Raw genomic sequence first — 25,785 nt, 5'->3', positions numbered from 1 at the left:
ACCATTTAAAAAATTTCTATCCTGCACTTTCCCACAATTTAGGCAATTACTAGACAAACAGAACTTAAACCTGACCAGACATAAGTCTACTATAATGGCAAACATCCTAACATCACAGTATCCTGCAAAATAATTATAACAATGGCACATATCCGTCAAACTTTGCTTAATAACAAATGTAAATGCCTGAATAAACTGTGTTAAAACCACCTTTTCTAAAACTTTAGATAAAAATGGCAAATTGGCCTAAAATATTTAGCAGATCTATCATAGTCCACGGCTAAGATGTTTTCTCTTACAGTTTTCCATTGAAAAAAAGTGTATTAAAATTCTGGTAGGACCTCAGTAATAGCAACATTGTCAAAATCCCTTCCCTGCCAGATTCTTTGTGAAGTAACACTAAATCTTATGACGCTTCTTAGAGCCTATATAGCAAACCTTAACACCACCAATTCTGAACACACAAATATAAATAACAATACCTTTAAAAAGGCAGCCGTGAATACATACAACAGCAATATATGTCCCATTTTAAAAGCCAAACAGATATAAGTCCCCTGATTTAAAAAAAATAGTATTTACAACCTGCTGGGCTGGGGCTGGGCTGGCACTGGCAGGAACTCGATTCTAGACTCGAACTTGAACCTTTCCAATTCCCACGTTTCCACAGGGCAGGGCCAGGCTGAGGCTCATTCTATCCAGCGTCTCCCCCAAGACAGACCAACAATAAAGAATGGCAACGTGGACGCAGCAGCTCACAGGTTTGCTGTGTTTTGAGTGAACAGCGACAGCTGCGCGGGGGAGTGGAAACAGAGGTTTACCAAATGGCTTCCTTCCTTACAGTGGGCTAGATAGGAGCCAGCACTTCCACTCCAGCGGCAAACAGGTGGGCGAGCCAGCAGGGGTTGTAAAAGCAGCAAGCAGACACGCTCGTCTCCGTCCGCTTCCCTGCCCTCTCAGCGTCCCGCCCGCCCGAAAGGAAATGACATCAGAGGAAGGCAGGAGGAGGGTAAAGTGGCCTAGTGGTTAGGGAGATGGACTTTGGTCCTGGGGAACTGAGGAACTGAGTTCGATTCCCAGCACAGGCAGCTCCTTGTGACTCTGGGCAAGTCACTTAACCCTCCATTGCCCCATGTAAGCCGCATTGAGCCTGCCATGAGTGGGAAAGCGCGGGGTACAAATGTAACAAAAAAAAAAAAAAAAAAAGATGAGCGTGCCTGCTTGCTGCTTTTATTACTGGCGCCCCGCCCGCCAGTTCGCCGAAGCGACTTCGGGTAAGTCGTCGTCGTAGTTTGCCTGGCCCCCCCAGTCTACTCCCATGGGCCCTGAGCGGGTGCCCGCAACCACTTGACATGGTACGCTGCTGCAGTGTTTGCGCTTGCTGCTTGGGTGGGCGGGCCAAAATCGGGCTGGAGCCTGCCCTGGAGATATCAGCTCAGCTGAGCCAGAGCGAGCGGGTGCCGTTTCTGCGGTGGTCGCTAGGCTGCTGCAGTGTGTGTGCGCTTGGGTGGGCGGGTCTGAGCTGAAATTGGGTGGGCCTGGGTCCACCCAAGCCCACCCGTAGCTACGCCCCTGGGATACTGGACTACATGGATCATTGGTCTGTCCCAGTATGGCTGTTCTTATAATCACCTTAAAAACAAAGCTCTTTTTTACTGTGGCAATCTGCAATAACTCTATTCTAATATGAAGGAGCATCTTTGCATGCATTTGTATGTGATCTAGCTCATTAACATTAACATATGTGCTACTCTAAGTGCATAAAGGCTAACTCAGACTTCACATGGGATTTATCATTATTACTTATATTGAATTTGTTCATTTCAAGATACTAAGTATTATAAGATGTACTATACGAATGATACTTTTTAAAATATGTACCATTCTACTAATGTTTGCTATGTAAGCCACATTGAACCCGAGCTCTTCTAGGGCAAATGCAGGATAAGACTGTCATAAATAAATACATTTATAGGCATTACAGTTCCATCAGGCTTAATGTAAATGAATATATTGTTCCTTACATTATTTCCCACCTGAAGGTTCTGGCTCCAAATTATATATGTGCAAACTGCCAGTGAGGCTTAAGTCTCTCCTCACCAGTCATGCTCCATGGATCACCACTACACCAGAATGATGGCTTGGAGAAAGGGGTCGGGCCTGTATGCAGTATCCCCATTTAGATGGGGATCATTCTTGTATTCTGTTTTATTGTTTTTTGAGGCACTTCAAGATACATTTGGCAGTGGAGGCTCTCACTACTGGGACCAAGGAAATGAAGCTAGCAAATCTTCATCAAATTCTATTGAATTTGAGGCACTGCTGATTTAACAGGCTTAACTGAAGTACATGTGGTGAAATTAAATGCTGAATAGGGACCATGTGCTGTAAATCCCTTAATGCTCCCTCAGAGATTTGGTTCTGAAGTCTGCATCTGCCACAGTCTGGTGGACATTTGCTAGCCTTATCCCTTGTTGCTCTCAGATTATCTTTAAGTGTCAGCATGCCGACTACCATCCTCCCAAAACCTAAACTTTTAGCTGGCATTCATGTTCAGCATTTTTTTTTGGGGGGGGGGGGGGGGGAGGCTAACAGCTTTCTCTTGTGCCTTCTAAGTCTCGTTTGGATTAGTAGTTTCCCTTTGCTCACTCTACGCTTCCAGTTCTACAGGGACCAGGGCACCAGGAGCCTTAACTCACAGCTACCCTGAAGGTTTTCCTCATTTTTAGATCTATTCTTCCTAAATGTAGTTCACTCATTGCAGAGATGATCTTAGGACAGAGACTACAGCTATTTCAGAAACCCAGTTCACTTGTACACAGAGCACAGCCACCTTCCACGGCCTGTAAGTGTTGCTTCCAAAGCCCTGGCTGGTCTGAGGGGCAGAATCCAGGCTTGTCTCTTGATCTCATGCAATACTGCTGAACCATTACACTGGCTCTCTGCTTCCAGGTCAATGAGAACTGGACTCTGGCAATGGTGCCCCGCTACCTCATTCAAAACTACCTACATTTTTCAACCCTTTCAGTCCCAAATTTAATGCCTTCCCCCTTGGTAGGAAGAAATAGAACTAATACAGCGAATCCCATCTGTGGGCGTTGCTGTTGTGTGGTGGCTGTGATGCCCCCCCCCCCCCCCCCCCCCCCCCCCCCAGAGCTGTGAATGCTGTCTCACATTCTTGTTAGGTTATACAACAGCTGTTTGCAGTCTTTCTCCCAACAAGGAAAAACGCATGTGTGTCAGTTCAATGATTATACTAAAGAAAGCCTCTTACGTTTTGGCAGGAAACTGAAATAAGGCACAGTTGCCCTGTGCAGCTGTGCATTTAATGTAAAGGTCAAACCATTACCACCACCCTGACAATGGGACTGATTTATCTGTTTAACACACACTTTATATCCTGCACATATTTATCAATGATCAATCTGCTGTTAAATTCAGCTCCTATCATATATCCTGACCCTCCTTCACTTTTCTGCTCCTATGAAAGCCATTGTGCTTCACTACAAAGCACAGCATGGTACAATTTATAATGGGATCAGACTTTTCAGCCATCTAAGCAGAATCTGAAAACTGCAGTGGCTATAGAAAGTGAACATTCCATTGAAGGTTTTTCACATTTTGTTGTGTGAGTGTGTCAGACTTAAATGCATTTAGATGGTAAGGTTTGGTCTAGAGTGTTGCACGGGGACAGAAATCTTACCCATCCCTGCCAGTCCCTGCTGGAATCTTACCTGTCTCCGCCCATCCCCGCAAAACTTTAACCCATCCCAACAAGAATTTAACCCATCCCCGTAAGAATTTAATGGTACATAAAAGAAAATTCCAGTCATCTCCCTCAGTCTCTCAGTGGATTTGAGCCACAGCACTGTAGGCAAGGAAGGAATGGAAGTTGAATCTTGGAACACTGTGGTGTGCACATGTAAGATTTGTCTCTGATTTACCGGCACTGTGTGCTGAGAGGTCACCACATGCACACGCCAGTAGGTCAGGTGACATCCGATGCTCATGCCTGTGTCAGAGCTGAGGTCTGCGCATCAGCCCGGGAACAAAGAGGATCAATTGTAACATAGTAAGTGACAGCAAATAAAGACCTGAACGGTCCATCCAGTCTGCCCAATAGTCACACTCATTATCAGTTGACTAGTAAAACAGGCCCGTTTCTGACACAAATGAAACGGGCGCTAGCAAGCTTTTCCTCAGAGTGTGTATGTTTGAGAGAGTGAGATTGACTGTGTGTGTGAGAAAGAGAGTGAATGTGCGAGTGTGTGTGTGTGACAGAGAGAGAGTGAGACTGCTGGGTGCGAGTGTGTCTCCTCTGTCCCCCCCTCCAGCCACCCAGCGATTCTCCTCTCTCCCCTGATCCCCCTCCAGCCACCCAGTGATTCTACTTTTTCCCTTGCCCGCCTCCAGCCACCCACCAAGTCTCCTCTGTCCCCTGCTCCCCCTCCAGCCACCCACCGAGTCTCCTCTGTCCCTTGCTCCCCCTTCAGCCACCCAGCAATTCTCCTCTGTCCCCTGCCCCCCTCCAGCCACTCAGCTATTCTGGGTCAATAGGGTAAGGACTTGAAGATGGGCAGGTAAGTTTTAGTGATTTCCATCTTAAGTAGAGGAGTGTGGTAGCCGTGTTAGTCCACTCTTAAGGTTATCAATAGAAATCAAACAAAATAAAACATGGAAAAGAAAATAAGATGATACCTTTTTTATTGGACATAACTTAATACATTTCTTGATTAGCTTTCGAAGGTTGCCCTTCTTCGTCAGATCGGAAATAAGCAAATGTGCTAGCTGACAGTGTATATAAGTGAAAACATTCAAGCATTACTATGACAGTCTGACAAGGTGGGAGGATGGGGGTGGGTCGGAGGTATGCATGGGGACATCAAAGCATATCATTGATATTCTAACAGGATGGGTGTGGGTAGGTGAGGGGTGGGGTGATCAACAGAGACATACAGCTTTATGGTTTATAATGGGCTAGGAACCCCAGGTCCTTGTTAAGTCCTTTCTGTTGGGTGTTAAAATATTCAATCATTCTGACTTCAAAGGTCTTACGTTCTTGTATGGTTTTAAAGTTACCTTTCAGTATTCTCACTGTGAAATCACTGGTACAGTGTCCTGGTTCTGTGAAGTGCTGTCCCACCGGGGTGGGGGCCCTAATGGCTGTATTGTTCATGTGATGTCTATGCAAATTGAATCTTGTCTTAAGCATCTGGCCTGTTTCTCCAATATAGCATCCTTCGTTACATTTTTTACACTGAATGATATATACCACATTGGAAGATGAGCAAGTGAAAGATTCCTTTATGTTGAATATCTTTCCTTTGTGGGTAACTGTGGGGTCCTGTGAAATATTTTGGCATAGTTTGCAACTGGATAAATTACAGGGACATGTGCCCTTCTGTTCCTTTTCAGTCTGTGATGGAAGTTTACTTCTGATTAGCTTGTGTTTTAAGTTGGGTGGTTGTCGGAAGGCCAGTACTGGTGGGGATGGGAATATCTCTTTCAGTAATTCATCTTCCTGGAGTATAGGTTGTAGATCTCTTATGATTTTCCTCAGTTTTTCCAGCTCTGGATTGTATGTCACTACAAGGGGAATTCTGTCTGTGGATTTTTTCTCTTTGTACTGTAACAGATTCTCCCTGGGTGTTTTGAGGGAGGAGGCAATATTCTTGGAGATTATTTTGGGGTTGTAGCCTTTCTGTTTGAAGGATGCAGTCAGGCTTTTAAGGTGTCTGTCTCTGTCCCCTGGGTCAGAGCAGATACGGTGGTATCTTGTGGCTTGGCACAAGCAGATACTTGTAGAGGAAATATCCACACTTCTACAGCAAGGATAGTGCTGGGCAGACTTATACAGTCTGTGCCAGAGCTGGTGGTGAGAGGCAGGGTTGGTGGTTGGGAGGTGGGGATAGGGCTGGACAGACTTATAGGGTCTGTGCCCTGAAGAGGACAGTAGAAATAAAAAAGTAGCACATATGAATTTATCTTCTTGGGCAGACTGGATGGACCGTGCAGGTCTTTTTCTGCCGTCATCTACTATGTTACTATGTTATGTTTGGCTTTGGAGGCATTTTGGCATCTAGTCGAAAGCAAGTCCGTTCGTGTCCTCTCGGACAACGCGACAGCAGCAGCTTATGTCAATCGGCAAGGAGGAACGAGGAGTCATCAGTTGGAACAGGAAGCAACTCTTCTCATGGTTTGGGCAGAACAGCAAGTCTCAGATCTGTTGGTGTCTCACATGGTGGGGACAACGAATGTTCAAGCAGACTTTCTCAGTGGCCACACTCTAGACCCTGGAGAATGGGAGCTCAGTGCAGCAGCATTTCAACCATTCTTAACCACTGGGGTATTCAAAGGATTGAGGCACGCAGGGGTCTCATAATCTTAGTAGCGCCGGACTGGCCTCGCAGGCCTTGGTATGTCAATCTCCTCTACCTTCTAGTGGACACTCCATTGAAGCTTCCAGAGTCTCCCGGCTTTCTGATTCAGGGTCCAGTATGTCATCCAGACCTGGCTCGATTTTGTCTTACGGCTTGGCTCTTGAAAGGGCACAGTTGATGAAGAGAGGTTATTCAGCCAATGTGGTTGTCACAATGCTTTGTTTGCGGCGTCGATCAAATTCACTGAATTATATTCAAACTTGCCATATTTTTGAGTCTTGGTGTGAAGATTGGGCCATTTCTCTGTCTCGGACTTCCGTGGCGCAGATTTTAGAATTTTTACAGGAGGGTTTTGATAAAAGCTTGGTGCCTGTTTCACTTAAGGTGCAAATTACAACACTGTCTTGTTTTCGCAGTCATATCAAAGAAACAACCTTAGCTAGTCATCCAGACGTTGTTTGTTTCCTTTGGGGAGCGGATCTAATTCGACCTTACTAGATCTCCTTTTGAGCCTTTGTCAGCTTGCACTCTTAAAAGATTTGATGCTCAAAATGGTATTTTTGGTAGCCATTGCCTCCACTAGACACATATCACTACTATCTGTACCCTTCTCTACCACCGCTAACTCCAGACTCCGCCCCTTCTGCCTCGCATCACCTTATGCCTGGAACAGACTTCCCGAGCCCATACGCCATGCGCCCTCCCTGCCCATCTTCAAGTCCTTACTCAAAGCCCATCTCTTCTCCCTTGCTTTGGCGCCTAACCACCTTCCCTACATAGCTTATAACCTTTAGATTGTAAGCTACCTACATTGACTACATAAGTTGTAAGTTACCTACACTGACTACATAGTTTGTAACCTTTAGATTGTAAGCTCTCTTGAGCAGGGACTGTCCTTCCCCATGCTAAAATTGTACAGCGCTGCGTAACCCTGGCAGCGCTATAGAAATGCTAAGTAGTAGTAGTAGTAGTAGTAGACACATATCACACTTGCAGGCATTTTCCTGCTGGTCTCCTTTTTTGGAGTTTTCTAAAGAACAGGTAGTGTTACGCCTCGTTCCTTCTTTCCTTCCTAAGGTATTATCAAGATTTCATTTGAACCAAGTGGTGGTTTTGCCAGTACTAGATTCTTCCTCTGAATCAGAGGACCAACGGTGTTTGCGTAAACTGGATGTCAAGAGAGTTCTTAGGCAATATTTGCAGTCTACTGAAGAATTTAGATGTTCAGATCATCCTTTCCTGTTGATTGGAGGTTCTCGCAAAGGGCTGGCAGAGTCTAAACCCACCATTTCTAGGTGGCTTCAGATAATTTCTTCCGCTTACTTTCTTTCTGGGAAACCTATTCCTGAAGGAGTAAAAGCTCGCTCTACCAGGGGGCAAGCTGCGTCATGGGTGGAGCGCTTTTTGGTACGTCCTTTGGATATATGTAAAGCGGTGACATGGCCCTCCCTGCATTCTTTTTCTAAGCATTACAGGCTTGATGTTCAGTGTCATCACAGAATGCAGTTTTTGGTGCAAGAGTGCTTACAGCGGGATTATTAGGGTCCCTCCCATGAATGTACTGTTTTGTTACTTCCCATCAGTCACTTTCTGGGCCAGTCTGGAGGGACACTAAGGAAGGAGAAATTAGATCTTACCTCCTAATTTACTTTCCTTTAGTCCCTCTGGACTGGCCTAGACCCTTCCCTGTGCTGTTGATTTCAGTTACGTTATTTCCAGTTCTTAAAGTTCCTTAAGTTCGGTGTTGAGCTGCTTTTGAGTGTTTGTGATCTGTCAAGAGTTTAAAAAAAAACACAACAAAAATGAGTGCATTAAGTATCTACAACACATTCATGCCCTGTCCTTGAACTTGAACACTACCTATGTGGGTGTGTGTGTATTATATGAGTGACTGTTTGAGTTCACCAGTTGCACAGAAGTTACTCTTCTTTCTTTCCTGCTTTGTGAAGATAATACTGAATCTCCCTCTAGCTAGCCAGTGCTCTTATTGGCTCTCACAAGAGTCAGAGCTCTCAGTCTCCACCTGCTGGAAGGCGTGCACAACCCATCAGTCACTATCTGGGCCGGTCTGGAGGGACTAAAGGAAAGTAAATTAGCAGGTAAGATCTAATTTCTCCAGTCTCCTTCTCGGTGGAAGCGCCTTTGACAGCAATTCAGCTGTGAGTTTTCTGGGATAGATCCCCACCAACTATGTACACTTGCTTGTTCTATTACTCACAGAGTCTGGTTTCATGGGTTTTCTGTTTCACCTTTTGCCTGCATGTTTTTGAATTGTAATTGCCAATATTTGCCACTATTAGACTATTTTTCCAACTGTTTCAAGTTCTGTCAAGTTCTTTGGGAAGCGTTGGGTTGCAATCTTCATGCTGTGTTGCAGATTTTCAATTGGATTGAGGCATGGGGGGACTAGGGTTGCCAACTAGCCAGTTTTCAGCCAGCCTGGCCAGTTTTTAAATGGCTAGGCTGGCAGAACATTAAAACTGGCATCAGAAAAGCCATTTATTTTTTCCTGTGGTATAGTAACTATCTTCCTCTCCCTTTCTCCCTCAAATCCGGTGGCTCAGAGTACCTCTGTCATCATCCCCAGGTTCTCACAGGTTCAGCAGCATCTCTCTCCCTCCTCTCTTCTACCCTGTGGGCCTCCAAAAGCAGCGAGTCACCGGCATCCAGGAAAACACACTATTTCCTGCTACCCAGAGCTTCTCTCTGCTGTTGTCCCGCCCATAGGATGATGAATCAGATGAGGTAGGACAACAGTAGAGAGAAGTCCTGGGCAGCAGAAAGTAGTGTATCTTCCTGGATACTGGTGACTCGCTGCTTTTGGTGGACTGTGAGCAGAGGCAGGAGAGGGAGGGGTGCCAGACTTGATGGGAGAGAGAGGTGGCACACTGGAAGAGAAGGGAGGAGAGGTAGAGATGCCACACAGGTATGGGGAGAGAGAGGGAAAAGATGCCACACATGTGAGGGTAAGAAATCAGATGTGTGCAAGGGGAGAGAAGTGGAGAACCCAGATCCTGTTCACGCTTTCCAAAAATACTAGGACTAGGGGGCATGCGATGAAGCTACAATCCAGTAAATTTAAAGCTAATCGGAGAAAATGTTTCTTCACTCAACGTGTAATTAAACTCTGGAATTCGTTGCCAGAGAATGTGGTAAAGGCGGTTAGCTTAGCGGAGTTTAAAGAAGGTTTGGACGGCTTCCTAAAGGAAAAGTCCATAGACCATTATTAAATGGACTTGGGGAAAATCCACTATTTCTGGGATAAGCAGTATAAAATGTTTTGTACTTTTTTGGGATCTTGCCAGGTATTTGTGATCTGGATTGGCCACTGTTGGAAACAGGACGCTGGGCTTGATGGACCTTTGGTCTTTCACAGTATGGCAATACTTATGCATTACTGTATTTATGTAGAGGAAGAAATGCCAGACCTGCAGGAGGGGAGGGGGAGAGAGAGAGAGATGCCAGGCTTGGGAAGGGAGTGCGAGAGTAAGGGGTGGAGATAATGGACCAGGATGGGGAGGGAGAAGAAAGGAGGAGGAGGCATAGGTGTTGGGGGGGGGGGGGGAGAGAGAACCAGGGAATCAGGAAAAGAGGGAGAGATACCAAACTGTGTGTGTGTGTTGGGGGGGGGGGGTAGCAGGAGAGATACTGTCCCCATGTGTATGTTGGGGGGGGGGGAAGGTTGTGGGAGAAGGAGAAGATAGGGAATAAACCAATCAAGGGATGAGACAGGGACAGAGAAAAACGATGTTAGGCATGGAGGAAGCATAGGGACAGGGATACAGAGGGACAATGCTGGACACAGAGGGAGGGACAGGGACACTGAGAGGGCAGATGGTGAACCTTGGGGAAGGATGGAGACAGGGACAAAGAGGGGAGATACTGGACAGGACACATTAGGGACATAGAGGGAAGATAGATGGTGGACATGGAGAGAGGTGAAATGTGAAATGGACAGGAGACCCTGTTTCTCTTAAGGTGCAAATTAAGGTATCTCTTAAGCAGAAAAGAGACCACAGCAAATGAAAAAATAAAATGCTCAGACAACAGAGGTAAAAAAAAAAATTCTGAATTTATTAATTGGAATATGTCAATTTTGGTAAATGTGCTTCTCTGATATCTTACATTTCAGTTTCGGTTTCTGTAGTATTGCTGTACATGCAGTTCCTGACTTTTAGAGGTTTCCAGTTTAGCCCCTTGTTTCATATTTGTGGAGGGTCTGTGTGTTTTGTGAATGTGATAAAGGTGAGGTATTCTGCTAGTGTTTATATTTTGTGTAGAGATCTGTAGCAGCCTGATTTGTTGTCTATTTTTAGTAAGAACTATATTGGTATTCTAAGGTGCTGCCTCTTTATAGGTAGGGTTGTTGCTATCTGAATCCTAGACATTCTTTCTTTCAAGTCTCTGCTGGCTACATGGAGCAAGATGTGAAATGCTTTTAGGGCCACTGCAACTGTGATAGTTGATGGCAGACCATGAATGGGGTGAGGGTGCCATTGCCAACCCCTGGCCATTCCAAGGAAATGGAGGGTTAAGTGGCTTGCCTAAGGCCAGAAGGGTCTATGGTGAGATTATGAACTTGAGCTCTCTTATTCCCAGTCTGCTGCTAACCATTAGGCTACTCCTCTGCCCTACCCTGGAAATTAGTGCTACTTTTTTCTTTTAAGATGGCAACCCTAGTGTGGACAGTTGGTTGTAGAGGGATGGGAGAAGGATACAACAATAGGCATGGAAAGGGACTTGGGGCATGGCATGAGGGCGAGACAAGGAAGTAACATGGAGCAGGGCAGGTGTCGGGTTTTCTTTAGCAAAAAGTTGGAAATCCTAGAGTGGACTGATAGTGATCTAGGCTCTTGGGCAAAAAGGGTCATAGGTCCCTAACCATCTAGTAATTAAACTAGATAGAGTTAAAGCACAGTGAGCCCCATAATATTGTGGGCCCTCCGGCATTGCCTGATTGTTAAAGTGGTTAGTCCACCCATGGACTGAGGTCAGGGCTCTGACTGGGCCCACTCAAGCACATTTACCCTTAACCATTCCACAGTTTAGTTTGATTGCATGTTTTAGGTCATTGCCCTGCAAGTGTTCCTTCAAATTAGATTCAAGGTGTGCTTTTTTGAGTAATGACTTTCTTCTTGCCGTCATACCATACAGGCCAGATTTTATGGAATGTTTGGGATATTGTTGTCACATCCATAGTTCGACCAGTCTTGTCCACTGAAGCTTGTAGTTTTCTTGAAGCTGCCATCAGGGTCTCGGATTGCACATCTGATTAGTTTCCTCCTTGCTTGGTCATCCAGCTTGGGGGGGGTGGTCCAACCTAGGCAAGGTTTAGGTGGTGCCAGATCAGTAATCATCTTGACTGTACACTGAATGATAATGAAAAACTCTGAAATTGTTTTATACCCATCTGCTGATCTGTTCCAAGTTTCTCTTTGTTATAGCGCTCAAGGACAAACCATCTAAGCAGTTTACAACATCTAATAATTATAATAGACAAACATAACCAGAAAAAGAAATACAATCAAAACAGGACAGAGAGAAAGAAGAAAAACCATGCTGCCGCTGCAACACCTCTACATTGTCAAGCCTCAAGGACTGAAAGGGCATCAAAGACAAGGGGTCAACTGCCATAAGCTTCACGGAAAAGGTAAGTCTTCAAGTGCTCCTTAAACTTCTTAAAGGAAGGCTTCACCCTCTGGAATAAAGGGAGTTTATTCCAGAGGGTGGGTCCAGCCACTGAGAACATGAATTTTCTAAACTTATGAAAGATGTGATGGAATGAAGGGACATGGAGCAGATTCTTTTGGGAAGAGTGAAGGGAGTGGGCGATAGTATATGACATTAATAGGTGGGATTAATAGATCCGTTCCTTTTTACAGCTTTGATCTGGAGTTCTTTGGCCAGCTCCTTGCTGTTCACAGCTGGGTCTTACTTTGAAATGCACGTCCACCAGAGGGAACAGACAAACACTGCTGAATTTATCCAGCCTTGATGTGGGTACGATTTAACACAGTTGGGCCAATTCAATTAGTGTGCATTAAAAGATGACTTTAACAAAGTAGTCTGGGGACTATTTACTAAGCTGTGTTGGCTGTTAATGTGGCAATTAACACACATTAACAATTAATGTGGTGTCTTAGTAATTTACTGTACATATAGTAATGACCATGTTAAAAGCAACTTGGAATGTGGTGAGCAACGAGCAGATACTGCATCTTATTGTTAATATGGAAGTAGTTACTATGCATTAATTTAACATGGCAGACAACATGGCATACCCGGATAGGTGTAGCTGTTTCATGTGATTTGCATACGCTTCTTGGAGGGTTTTTTGCACACCCTCCATCAGATCCACCCAAGAAAGTATTTGGATATAATGGTGTATAATGGTGTAACTGTTTGTAAACAAAATAATCTGAAGCTCATAATGCAAACTCCTTCTGTAATCAACAAATGACTTTATTTTCCCCTCCTCAGTTAATACATGTAAAAGATACTCCCAAATACAGAATATACTGGACTCCAGCCCAGATGGAAATACCAGATTGTTACAAATTGTTGCAGAAAAATTATGTCATTTACATATCTAACTCCACACCTCCCTTCCCACCTTCAAAACCGAATAGGATTTAAACACCCCTTGTGGTGCCCCGCATACTGTATGTAATAGAATACTAAAGAGAAATGAGGGGAACAACTTGGTTTCAAGTGTGGTTAAAGAAAACTGTTGAGTATTATGGAACGAGTCATTTGACGCATCCCACATACAACTGTCAGATATTTAAGATTTAAAAGACCCATGCTTCTGTACTCTCCTGGAGTTTGCAGAATTTTTAATGGTAAACAGGGCATTTTACCTTGACAAATCTAAATCTTGAGGCAGATATAATGTTTGATCTTCCCACTGTAAGGGAAATGGGTCCCTCCACAAAGACCGAAGTTCTGGAGGGAAGGGGAGTGCTCTAGATTTCACCAAATTAAGAACAAAACCTGAAGTTTGCCCAAAAACCTCTATGACCTGTAATAAATGAGGGAGGTTCGTTTCTGGATCTGTAAAAATTACCAACAGGTCATCTGCAAAAGCTAATGCCGTAATTTCAGTCTCTAAGAAGGATATTCCCGGTATGGAGGGGTTCCCATTTATAACCTGTAGTAAAGGGGAGACAGGGGATATCCCTGACAAGTGCCTCTACTGATCTGGAAAGCAGAAGTGCGTTCCCCACTAACTAGGATTTGCGCCATAGGATGAGTATAGACCTGGTGTAAATGTGGGTGTCTAAATGCAGCAAGGGTGTATGCAACTTACAGTATTCTGTAATTGGCACACATAAGTAGCAGAAACAAATACATCTGAGATACTCCTCATTTTCCTGCCACAGAAGAACATCGTCTATGTAATGGTGCCAGAGTTTTGTATGTTGAGAGAATGGATGGTAAACAAAGTGTTTGCGTTTAAAATCACCAACATACAAGTTGGCCAAATCTGGTGCCATCGAGGCCATGCCTTTTATCTGTAAAAAGAAGTGTCCTTGAAATAGTTATCTGTTAATGCTAATCTTACAAGATCAAGAATGAACGAGTTGGGTATCCTAAGGTTGGTAGTGCGGGTGAGTACGTTTCCTCAACTATTTTCAGAGCTGCTTCCTGGGGGATATTCATATATAACAAATTGATGTTCAACGTAGCTAAAATTGTTATTGACATCACCCTTAAAATCACACAAAAGGTTTATTACATATACAGAGTCTCTTACATAAGAGGGTATAGCTGGAACAAAAGGCCTTAAAAAACTGTCTACAAAATCTGATAACGGCTCTATAATGGCCATTCAGCAGATTTCCTTACTAGCCAGGAAAAGGATTTTTTGTTTAACATCAATCCAACAGTTCCAACCATATACATTCTTCCAAAAATGCATAAGACCTTGGTTAATCCTCCTGGAGCCATTATTGGATTTTGTGTGCACAGAGGCATTAATGTGGGAGGGACATGGGCATGTCAGGGGCATTCTGACTATACTTGTGAACTATAGAATAGTTGCATTTACACACCCAGCTTCTGCATTTAGGCGCCACCATTTACACCAGCTATAGACATGGTCTAAGTAGTTGTGCCTAAAATGTGGCACATAACTGCAGACTTACTCTAATATTCTACAACAGATTTGGCAGGCAGCTCTGATGGTACAGAATACTAGCTTAGTATCCAGTTTTTCGGCATCTAACTTTTAGCAACCTTTACTGAATTTATCCCTTTACCACATACACGCGTCCTTGCAAAATAGTGCATAGCTGTTTTGCTGTCACTCAAATGCATAAGTGTACATTTGCCTGCAAGCGTGCAGCTATTCTGTTTATTTACGTGCTGAACTGTGGGCATCCAGTTATAGAATTACCTCCTATGTTACTAGAAAACACTTGACTGTCCCTCCCGATGAATATGTGATAATGAGAAAGCATAATAAATTGGGACTCCTTTTTATACCACACCTAGAGCCAATCCCTACAGAAATGCAAAAACGGGGAAGAGAGAGCTCCGACAGCCAGAAATTTTCTAGACTCTTCTAACTTGAGTGTGTAATAGATCTAAAATGATGCTATAATTTTTGGATTTGTAATATATTTTGCTATGTATTTTAATGATATGTTTAGTTTTGTGCTGTATTATATTGTATTCTTCATGAATATGCTTGTAATCCACTCAGAACTGGTTGGTTGAGTGGAATATAAATGTGTTAAATTAAATTTGAATCTGTACTACAGTGATTTATTGATTTTATGGGCATGTTACTTGCTAAGGAAATGAGACCTGTAGCCTTTTTCATCTGTGTGCAGTTTAAAACGTGGAACCATGGATGAACAGCTCACATCATATCTACAGTGCCAGGGCATCAGGTGTGGCAAGCAGATCTGGTGTTCCAGGGCAGCAACTGGAGAGGTTGACTCAAAGCCTGCCAAGCTACACCTCCTTCAGCTTGAGTCAGGTGGGCTTGGGGCTCCAATGGCATAGGGATTCATGGCAATTGTCCTGTTTGCTACCCTTAACACCAGCCCTGGAAGAGGGACGGCGTTAGGGGGTGGCAAACAGGGCAATTGCCCTGGGCCCCCATATTGCAAGGGGCTCCCAAGTCTGCCTTATGCTGAAGGAGGCATTGACTGAAGGCTAGCTTTGGGGCCCCCTCCCCAGGTCCTGCCCTGGGCCCCTGAATGTCTAACACCTGGAAGCAAGGCAAGAGAGTGAGAGAGAAGTTGAAAACAGAAACAGTAGGGAATGAGGGGCAGGGGGGGCAGACTCAGGAAAGATGTCAGGAAGTATTTTTTCACGGAGAGGGTGGTGGATGCTTGGAATGCCCTCCCGTGGGAGGTGGTGGCGATGAAAACGGTAACGGAATTCAAACATGCTTGGGATGTGCATAAAGGAATCCTGAGCAGATGGAATGGATCCTCAGAAGCTTAGCTACAATTGGGTGGCAGAGCAGGTGGGGGGAAGAGGGGTTGGTGGTTGGGAGGCGAGGATAGGGGAGGGCAGACTTATACGGTCTGTGCCAGAGCCGGTGATGGAAGGCGGGACAGGTGGTTGGGAGGCAGGAAAAACTGCTGGGCAGACTTATACGGTCTGTGCCCTGAGAAAGACAGGTACAAATCAAGGTAAGGTATACACATGAGTTTATCTTGGGCAGACTGGATGGACCGTGCAGGTCTTTTTCTGCCGTCATCTACTATGTTACTATGTTACTATGAGGAAAAAGAGAGAAATTAGCAGAAAATGAAAAGAGAAAAGCAGGAAGGGAGATGCAGGATGGGAGATATAACTGCTGATGGCTATGAAATACAGAGGATGGGCAAGACTAAAAGTCAGGCAAGGGAATCAACTGAACATGTCAAATCCCATACATTAACAGCAAATTCTATGGTACAAAAATGATATCAAGCGTGTAAGGCAGCGCCTCCTAAACTTTTATCCAATATGATGCCATTTTAACACTTAAAAAAATCATGAGATCCCACATGATGATGAAAACAAAACAGCAACTCCCTCCCTTTTTTCCTCCCTCCTTATATCCAAAGTATGAAAGAACAGTGGTGGTTGTGGCAGCGGTGGTAATGGTAGCAGTAGTTGCACAGGTCCTGTGTTTCAGTGTGAACTTACAGATCCCGGTGCTATGTATGAGTTATCAATCTAACTAGAAGCTCACTCAGAAAAAGGGGGCACAGCCTGTGAACATTCACAGACTCAAAGGCCTCAAGCTGACTGCCACTATAGGGCATAGGTCACAGAGGAAATCCAGAGGGAGGTGGGTAGTCCTGTTTCTTTGACCCCATTTAATGATGATGTGACCCCAGCTAGGGCCCAGACCCACTGTTTTGGGAAACAGTGTTGTAATGCACAAGGAAAGCAAAAGCAAAACTTGACAGAATTAACTAGGTGGGGAGGAGGAAGGAGATGAAAAGAGTGAGAATACTCACAGTCTTACTCCAGGAAAGGCCTGTGGTATGATACTCTTTGATGTAAGCTTGAAGATCAGTCCAGAGATTCAGGCATGACTTCACCCACTCAATGTGGCGAGAATCACTATTTGTTAAAAAAAAAAAAGCATACAAAAATGAAAAACATATATAATGTAAAATTACAAAGATGTAAATAATGTTCAGAGATTAGTTATATATTACTCAAGACTGTAAAATTTAAGTAGATAATAACAATTATCACAGTTCTGAAAAGCAGCTAGCAATACTTTATATAATGTGGTGACACTTTGGTTATCACTGTATTATGTACAAGCCCTGGATTATTGGGGCTTGACTCTAAAAATAAAATTCAAGAAATTGAAGGTTGCACTTGCTCTGGCAAACATAGCTAAGCATCTTTTTGAGCTGACATTGCAAGTGGGTTTTTTTGTGAAATTATCTCACAATTGTGTGAAATACAGAATGTTACACTGCTTTCATTTTAGTTAATATGAAAGAGGGTTCCACATCTTTTAGGTCAAGGGTACAATAAGCACCACTAAGAAGAGGCACAGTGGAAAAGTAGTATGGGGGCTTCTTTACAAAATAATCGTCCAAAAAAAGTGGTATATTGCATTACCAAAACTTACAAAAATGAGGAACACCATTTCAATCTGACTAAACAGCCTATTGCATCTTTCCATTCCAGTTCTAGAGCAGCGTTAAGTCCCCAAAGGGCTGGACAAGGGGAAACCAAGATACAATCCATACTCCTTGCTGGCTAGGAGAAAACACACTTCAAAGCCCTCAAAATTTTGAAAGGTGTAGCAGCAAAAATGAGATGGAGGTTGGCTGCACTTCATAGGATCTACTAGATCTATGCTACGTAAACTGCAACTTTGTACTTGAGGTCATTAGGAACCCTACCAATTCTGTTTAGGCTACTTACAGTGAGTGGAGTGGAGTGGAGGAGTAGCTCAAATGTTAGAGCAGCACGTTGAGACCCTCCATTTTGGATCTTTCTCGTTCCCTCATTCTATATATTCCTCCTTTTTGTACTTTCTCATTCCCTTGTTCTTTCTATCCTTCCTTTTTGGTTCTTTCTGGTTCCCTCTTTCGTACTATCCCTACTTTCTGGCTTCATCTCATTCACTCTCTTTTTATACCTACCTTTTGGCTCTCATTTCATCATTCTTTCTACCCCTCCTTTTTGGCACTCTCTCATTCCCTCGTTCTTTATTGTCCTCATTTTTCTCACTTTCTCATTCCCTCGAACATTCTATAGCTCCTTTTTGGCTCTCTCATTCCCTCATTCTTTCTATCCCTCCATTTTGGATCTCATTCCCTCGTTCTTTCTATACCTCCTTTTTGGCACTTTCTTGTTCCCTCATTCTTTATATTCCTCCTTTTTCTCACTCTCGTTCCCTCATCCTTCCTATCCCTCCTTTTTGGATCTCATTCCCTCGTTCTTTATATTCCTCCTTTTTGGCTCTCCTTCCCTCATTCTTTCTATTTCTCATTTTTAGAAATTTCTCATTCCCTTGTTCTTTCTATCCCTCCCTTTTGGCTCTCTCTCATTCCCTCATTCTTTCTATACCTCCTTTTTGGATATTTCTCATTCCCTTGTTCTTTATATTTCTCCTTTTTTGCACTCTCTCATTCCCAGGTTCTATCTATCCCTCCTTTTTGGCACTTTTGCATTCCCTCTTTCATTCTATCCCTCCTTTTTGGCACTTTCTCATTCCCTCATTGTTCCTATTCCTACTTTTTGGCTTTTTCTCATTCACACATTCTTTCTATACCGCCTTTCTGGCACTTTCTCATGTCCTTGTTCTTACTATCCCTCCTTTTGGGCTCTTTCTTGTTCCCTCATTCTTTCTATTTCTCTTTGTTGTCTCTTTCTCGTTCCCTCATTAATTTTATCTCTCCTTGGTTCTTTCTCATTCCCTCATTCATTTTATCCCTCCCCTTTTGGCACTTTCTCATTCCATTGTTCTTCGTAGTCTCTCGTTCTTTCTATACCTTCTTATTGGTTCTCATTCCCTTTTTTGTTCCATTCCTCTTTGTTGTCTCTTTCCCTCATTATTTTTCTCTCTCCTTGGTTCTTTCTCATTCACTCATTCATTCTATCCCTCCCCTTTTGGCACTTTCTCATTCCATTGTTCTTTGTATTCCTCCTTTTTCTCACTCTCTCACCCCCTCGTTCTTTCTATCCCTTCTTTTTGGCACTTCTTTGTTCCCTATTCTATCACTTCTTTTTGTGTCCTCATTTCCTCATTCTTTCTATTCCTCCTTTTTGGCTCTCATGCCCTCATTCTTTCTCTCTCTCTCTTGCACTTTGTCTTTCCCCTGTTCTTTCTATCCCTCTTTGGGCTCTCTCATTCCCTTATTCTTTCCCTCCTTTTTGGCTTTTTCTCATTCCCTTATTCGTTCCCTCCTTTTTGGCTCTCTCGTTCCTTCGTTCTTTCTATCCCTTCTTTCTTGGACTCTTGTCCCCTCGTTCTATCTGTCCTTTAGGCTCTCGTTCCCTCATTCTTTCTATCCCTCCTTTTTGGCTCTCATTCCTTCATTCTTTCCCTCCTTTTTGGCTCCCTCATTCTTTCTCTTCCTCCTTTTTGGCACATTCTTGTTCCCTCATTCTTTCTATCACTGCTTTTGGCTCTCTCGTTCCTTTGTTCTTTCTATCCTTCCTTCCTTGCACTTTATTGTTTCCTTGTTCTTTCCATCCCTCCTTTTTGGCTCTCACTCCCTTGTTCTTTCTATCCCTCCTTTTTGGCTCTTTCCCATTCCCTTGTTTTTTCTATCCCTCCTTTTAGTATGATCTCATTACTTTGTCATTATGGGTGTAGTCCTGCTAGTGGAGAATGCTGGACGGCCAGAAATCAGAAAGATGGCCCTTAAAAAAGAGTTGATCCGTGAGGTGGAATGGTGGGCATTTCTGTGATATCATGTTACCACGGGGGTGTCTGGTCGGCCAGCTGGCTTGACGTTCTCCATTTTAAGAGCCGTCTTTCCGGTTTCCAGCCCTCCAGCATTCTCCTGTAGCTGTTGTGAGCAGGATTATGAGATACCTTGCCCAATCACTGTCTGCTGCTGTACATGTATATACTGCTCTACATCTACATCATTTTTTTGAATTAATGTTTAAGTTAAATTATAGTGTTTTAATGTTATGTATGTTGTTCTTGCTCACAGGAGTTCATGCTGTGAAACCTTGAAATTGGGTTCTTTGACAAAGCGAGCAGCGAAACATGGTCCGTGTCGGGACCCTATTACAGCTTAAACAGTGTTTGTTCATTGAAGATTTGCATATTATAGAGTTCTGGTTGTTTTGAAATGAGTGGGATTCTTTTTAAGAGATATGTGAGCTTGCACTATATGTAGTGTTTACATTTGAAGATTTGAGTGCTTTTCAAGATTTTTTCCCCCTGTGAGGTTAATTTTTGTAGTTGTATTTTTAAATTTCCTCATATGGAGTTTTTTTGGTGCTAATTGAAATCAATTAATGTACAAGCATATATTTAGTGCATTATCTGCGCCTTAATTTTATGCACATCCTAGAAAAGGGGACACAGAAATAGGGGAGTCATGGGTATTTCAGGGTGGAGCATGGATTCCAGTTCTGTGTGCAATTATCGAACAAGGGAGTTCCACGCATAAATTGTGGCATGGGCATTTGCATATTTTTGTTGGTGCAAATGGATGTGCCTAAATTTATGCAAGACCCCAGTGCTTAAGTGCTATTCTATAAACCGTGGCTTACAGAATACCGCGTAAGCATTTTTTGTGCTGATTTTTTAGGCACGATTTATGGATTTCACTCCTTAGTTATTACAAGCCATTTTAAGGACTACAGTCTACTCAGCTTGTTAACCAAATCAGATATGGAAGGCAACATACAATAAATCTGCAAGGAAACCAAAGCTCTTTTTCTATCTGCTTTTGCAACAGTTTAATACACAAATCTGAGACATTTTACTGTCAGTGATGCCCCTAATGGTACATATTATGCATACATTTTCAAAGGCATAGGCACCTTAACATGAGTAAAAATAGAGCTAAATCTGCTATAAAATTATGTACATGCTTTCATAATCCGCCAAATTATATATATATATATATCACCCCTTAATTTCTGCGCAGAAATCTAAGCGTATTCTACAACAATGCGCGTAAACTTAACTGGCTAACTAGCTAATCAGTGCTGTTAATTGGATGTTAACAAGCAATCAGAACTAATTGGCATTAAGATTTACACGCACAACTTGCTACCTGAATTCTGTAACGTAATGTGCATAAATTCCAAGTCGCATAGTTGAAAAGGGAGCGTGGTAATGTACGTGAAATGGGCAAGTCATGGGGGTTTCAAAAATTTATGCACATTATTATAGAATACACCCACTCTCCCCTGGATTCTATATAGTGCGCTTAGATTTAGGCATCGAAATTGGAGTGGATACTATAACACCGTATGTAACTTAATTGTTTTAACAAGCTAATGAGCACTGATATCAGCACTTAAGCAATAATGAGCACTAATTAGCACTGATTAGAATTTAGGCACACAACTCGCTAAGTGTATTGTGTAATGATGTGCGTCAAACTTCTAATGCGTGCAGGCAAAAAGGGGTGTGGTTATAGGCAGGGACATGGGTGTTTTGTGGTTGCCTAAATCTACATGCTGGGATTTATGTCATGTTTTAGTTGGTGTAGACGGATGTGTGCAGATTAGGCGCTGAAATATCAACTAAGCTTATACTATAATCGGCACCTAAATTTTGGTGTCGATTATAGAATTCGCTTAGTCGGCACTGATTTCGGTGCCAATTTTTTAGGTGCTATATATAAAATCTCCTCCTCTGTGCCTAATTTAAGCGTCGGGATTTAGGCCAAGTAAAACACGGCCTAAATGGATTTGGTCGCATGGAGAGGCGCTTGGCATATTCTATATACCACACAGAAATTTAAGCTGATTCTGTAAAATGTAGGGGGACTTTAGAGAATATACCTAGGCATAATATTTTGACCATGTGGATTTTTCAGGCGCCATGTATAGAATCTAGCCCAATGTTTGTACTTTGGGCTGTACAGAAAAGATGCGTTTAAGGGGAATTTCGGAGGCATGATTTGAAATTAAGTATAGATACTTCAACAGAGGCATGTACAGTGATAAAGCATGTAAAATGCTGCAGGTTCAACTGATTTGTAGATGTGCGAGCCAACTGAGTTAAGAAGGTCAATACCATTAAACAAAAAGGCTCCGTCCAATTAGACCGTGTGTTAGTGCTAAGGAAAATCATGACAAATTTAAAATAATCAAATTAACACACAGTTCTCTGGATTCTATATAGGACAATTTAAGTTGTGCAACAATTTGTGCGGGCAACTTAATTAACAAGTCAATCAGCACCATTAATTGCCAATTAACAAGCAATTGACACTGACTGGCATTAATTAGAATTTACATGCTCAAATGTCTAAGAGTATTCTGTAACATGATGCGCGTAAATTCTAAGTCACATAGTTGAAAAGAGGGTGTGAAATGGGCAGGTCGTGGGCGTTTCTAAAATCTAACTGTTATAGAACACACCCAGTCCATGACTAATTTAGGCATCAGGATTTACACCAAGTTTTACTTGGTGTAACTGTCATGTGGATGGGCACTAGGCATGTTCTATAAATCGCAGGGAAATTTAGGCGTATTCTATAAAGTACGCTTAAACTTAGGTGCACTTTATAGAATATACCTAGGAATATTTTGTTTTCTGCGCCAATTTTTTAGGCGTAATATATAGAATCTAGTCTAGTATGACTGGATGGCCATTCTTTAATGTAAGTAGAGTCGGGCCATGCTCTGTGACAGCCTCTTATTGCCTTTCTCACCAGCACTCTTTTGTCCTAACTGCAAAATCTGAAGAATGAACTCCACTGAGTTAATTTTAAACCATGAAGTGAAGTTTCTTTTCCAATGGAAATGCTGACAATAAAATAAAGGGAGGACTTCCGGTGGAGCCGAGCAGCGGAATGGACGTCGCGCTGTGAGCTCCGTCCCGCCCGCATGGAGCCCCCGATTTTAAAGCTGCTGAACCCGCTCCTGAACGCACACATGAATATAGGGGAGTAGCAGGAGCCAAAATGGACCTTAGCGCTTAATTAGCAACGCCGATGCCACTCCCTGAATAGAAAAAAAAATAAAAATACTACCTGAGTGAACGGAGTGCCTGTACAAGATGGCGGCGGTGATTGAGCCGCGAGGTGTATAACGGCAATCCTGGGTGGTGAGCGCGAGAAGCGCACAGCCAGACGGGAGAAGGAAAAACCTGAACCGGCTGTGGAAGGCAGCGATAGTGAACGAGGAAGGCCGAGATAACGACTTGAGCGAGGGCAGCATTCTTACTGAGGTAAGGCGGGGGAGCTGGCAGGCCCAATTTTAATTTTGGTGGAGCACCTAAAAAAAAAAAAAAAGCTCGAAGGGCGGAAAAAGCCACGAATCACAAGCGTGATCAATTGTGACCCCTTGAGAGCGAGGAAGTTATAAATAAATCTACAAGCCTGGGAGAAGATAAGAAATAAGATCCTATAGTAATTTGTCTGCCTGCTTGGACCAGGAGGACGCCTTAGAAACACCATACTAGTTGCGAGGGGCCATGAACTGAGATTCTGATATACCTGTAAGGTAGTCTGAGGGCCCGGGACGAAGTACTGGCGGAGACCTCGCACTACATACTAGTTCAGTGAGAACTCAGGGTGCGAGGAGGTCATAAGTGACTTGTTCATATTGTGTATGGAGCAATACTTGAAGCCCATGTCATCAGGGACCACCCGCAGAGGAACAAAATTTGATAAAGAAAAAAATTCACCCCTCAAGCCTGGTCACAAAATGGCGGACTCGAAAAGTGTGTCTGAGGGAGAATTTACAGATAAACAATTGGCACAAATAACAGCAGCGGTGAGTGCTGCACTAAATCCAAGATTTGACCTATTGGCTGGACAATTGAAAAACTTGGAATCGTCTGGGGCCGAAACGGAGAAGAGAGTGGGAGAAGCCGAAAATCGGATTGCAGCCACAGAGGACTCTTGTTCTCAGAATATACAGGAGATAGCCAGGCTTAGGGCACAGCTTAAATCGCAACAGGAAAAACTAGAAGACATGGAAAACCGTACCAGAAGATGTAATTTGAGAATTGTAGGTTTACCGGAAAAGATCCCTGAAAAATCGCTTGGACAGCTATTAGAACAATGGTTAAAAAGAGAACTGGCTCTCTCTGATAGTCGAGGAGAGCTGTGCATTGAGCGAGCCCACAGGTTGGGGCGTTGGCAACCCAACCTACAGAGACCAAGAATAGTCATCATTAAAGTGCTCAACTACTTACACAAGGAAGAGATCCTAAGGGGATTTAGACTGAAGAGGGACTCACTTGCATATGAGGGGCACCCGATTAAGATTTTTCAAGACTATTCAGCAGGGGTTCAAGAACAACGACGCCATTTTCATCCAATATGCTCTGCACTAGTCTCCAAGAATACTAAATTTATGCTGCTTTATCCCGCCGTCCTAAAGATCAAACATGGAAGTCAATGGCGATCCTTTCAAAACGCACAAGAGGCCCAGCAGTTCCTGGATGTGGAAATGAAAGAGCCAGACACATGACTCTTGGGCGGGAAGGGAGTTGAGTAGGACATTTGAAGGCCCCTCCAGGTCTCTAAACTTGGGGAGAAGGGATAGGGGGCCTGGATGGTTGGATGTGATAAGAGTTGCATTGAAAGTCCTCTTTTAGGATTTGGCTCATTGATATATATAACAGTTGTAGATGATAAGGTATAAACCCAAGGGACATTTATTATTCGTCCGGAATGGGCCTCTTCGGGCCGCCGGCTTGTGACCCTTGAGGGGTGAGGGGTTCAGAAATAAAATAAGATGATTGTAATTAAATTGGGGGCTTTGTGGGGCGAGAGAAGTCTCGGGTATGGAGGGGACCTGGAAGTGTGATGAGCGGGGAAGAGGGAAGAAGGGAGGGATGGGAAGAAGCTTGGGGCAGGGGAGAGGGAAAGGGGTAGGGAGTGGGAGGGATACAAGTTATTTGTGTGTATGCAATGAGACTGAGCAGGATGTCTGGAGTGATAAGAGAGTATGGAGGACCTGGAAGATAGTGCTGGGGAGGTGGTGGCTGGGACGCCTCCCTGGCATGTTTGTTGGAAGATTGCATGGAAGTACTGATAGACAGATAGGGATCACATGATTTCATTACAAGTTATAACTTGGAATGTAGGGGGTATCCATTCGCCTATTAAAAGACAAAAATTTTAAAACACTTTAAAATTTAAAAATTTTAAAAACACTTAATGACCAACAGGCATCAATTGCATTTCTGCAGGAGACCCATTTAACAGGAGCAGAACATGCCAAACTGAAACGGTGGTGGGTTGGAGAAATTTTTGAATCTCCGGCAGTGGGGGGAAAAGGAGGAGTGATCACACTGGTACGTAAAGGAATACATGTGCAGGTTCTTAAGATCGTAAGAGATGCCCGTGGCAGATATGTGCTGGCATCCATAATACTGGATAGACAACCGGTAGTGCTCTGCAACATTTATGCCCCCAATACATATGAAAAGCAATTTTATTTACAATTAACTAAAGCATTGCAGGGACTAGGAGAGGCCCAGATTGTAATGGGGGGAGACTTTAATGAAGCAGCAGACCCGTCATTAGACAGGTCTAATCCATCGAGGAGGGAGCTGGCCAGGCCCGGGAGAGGTATAGCAGGGTTGGAAGAGGCGTTTGCTGTGGTAGATGTGTGGAGAACCTTGAACCCTTTAGAATGGGATTATACCCACTTATCGAGAGCGCACGCCTCTTTATCTCGTATTGACTATATATTTGTCACTGGAGACTTGTTCACACAGGTGGAAACAGCAAAAATAGGGCCAATAATGATCTCAGATCACGCATGG

General features: G+C 43.4%; 1 protein-coding gene across 2 annotated transcripts in view; it reads right to left on the bottom strand.

Annotated features, from left to right (window-relative positions):
• CAP2 (cyclase associated actin cytoskeleton regulatory protein 2) overlaps positions 1–25,785 on the bottom strand; it is a 198,046-nt gene that overhangs the window by 44,977 nt on the left and 127,284 nt on the right. For both annotated transcript variants that reach the window (XM_030211332.1, XM_030211341.1), the window contains exon 7: positions 16,850–16,955. In XM_030211332.1, the coding sequence (XP_030067192.1) occupies positions 16,850–16,955 (106 nt within the window). The remainder of the gene's footprint in view (positions 1–16,849; positions 16,956–25,785) is intronic.

The sequence above is a fragment of the Microcaecilia unicolor genome, chromosome 1 (assembly GCF_901765095.1).
Source record: "Microcaecilia unicolor chromosome 1, aMicUni1.1, whole genome shotgun sequence".
Lineage (NCBI taxonomy): Eukaryota > Metazoa > Chordata > Amphibia > Gymnophiona > Siphonopidae > Microcaecilia > Microcaecilia unicolor.
The sequence above is the reverse complement of the archived record's forward strand: the minus strand, read 5'-3'. Positions and strand labels throughout refer to the sequence as shown.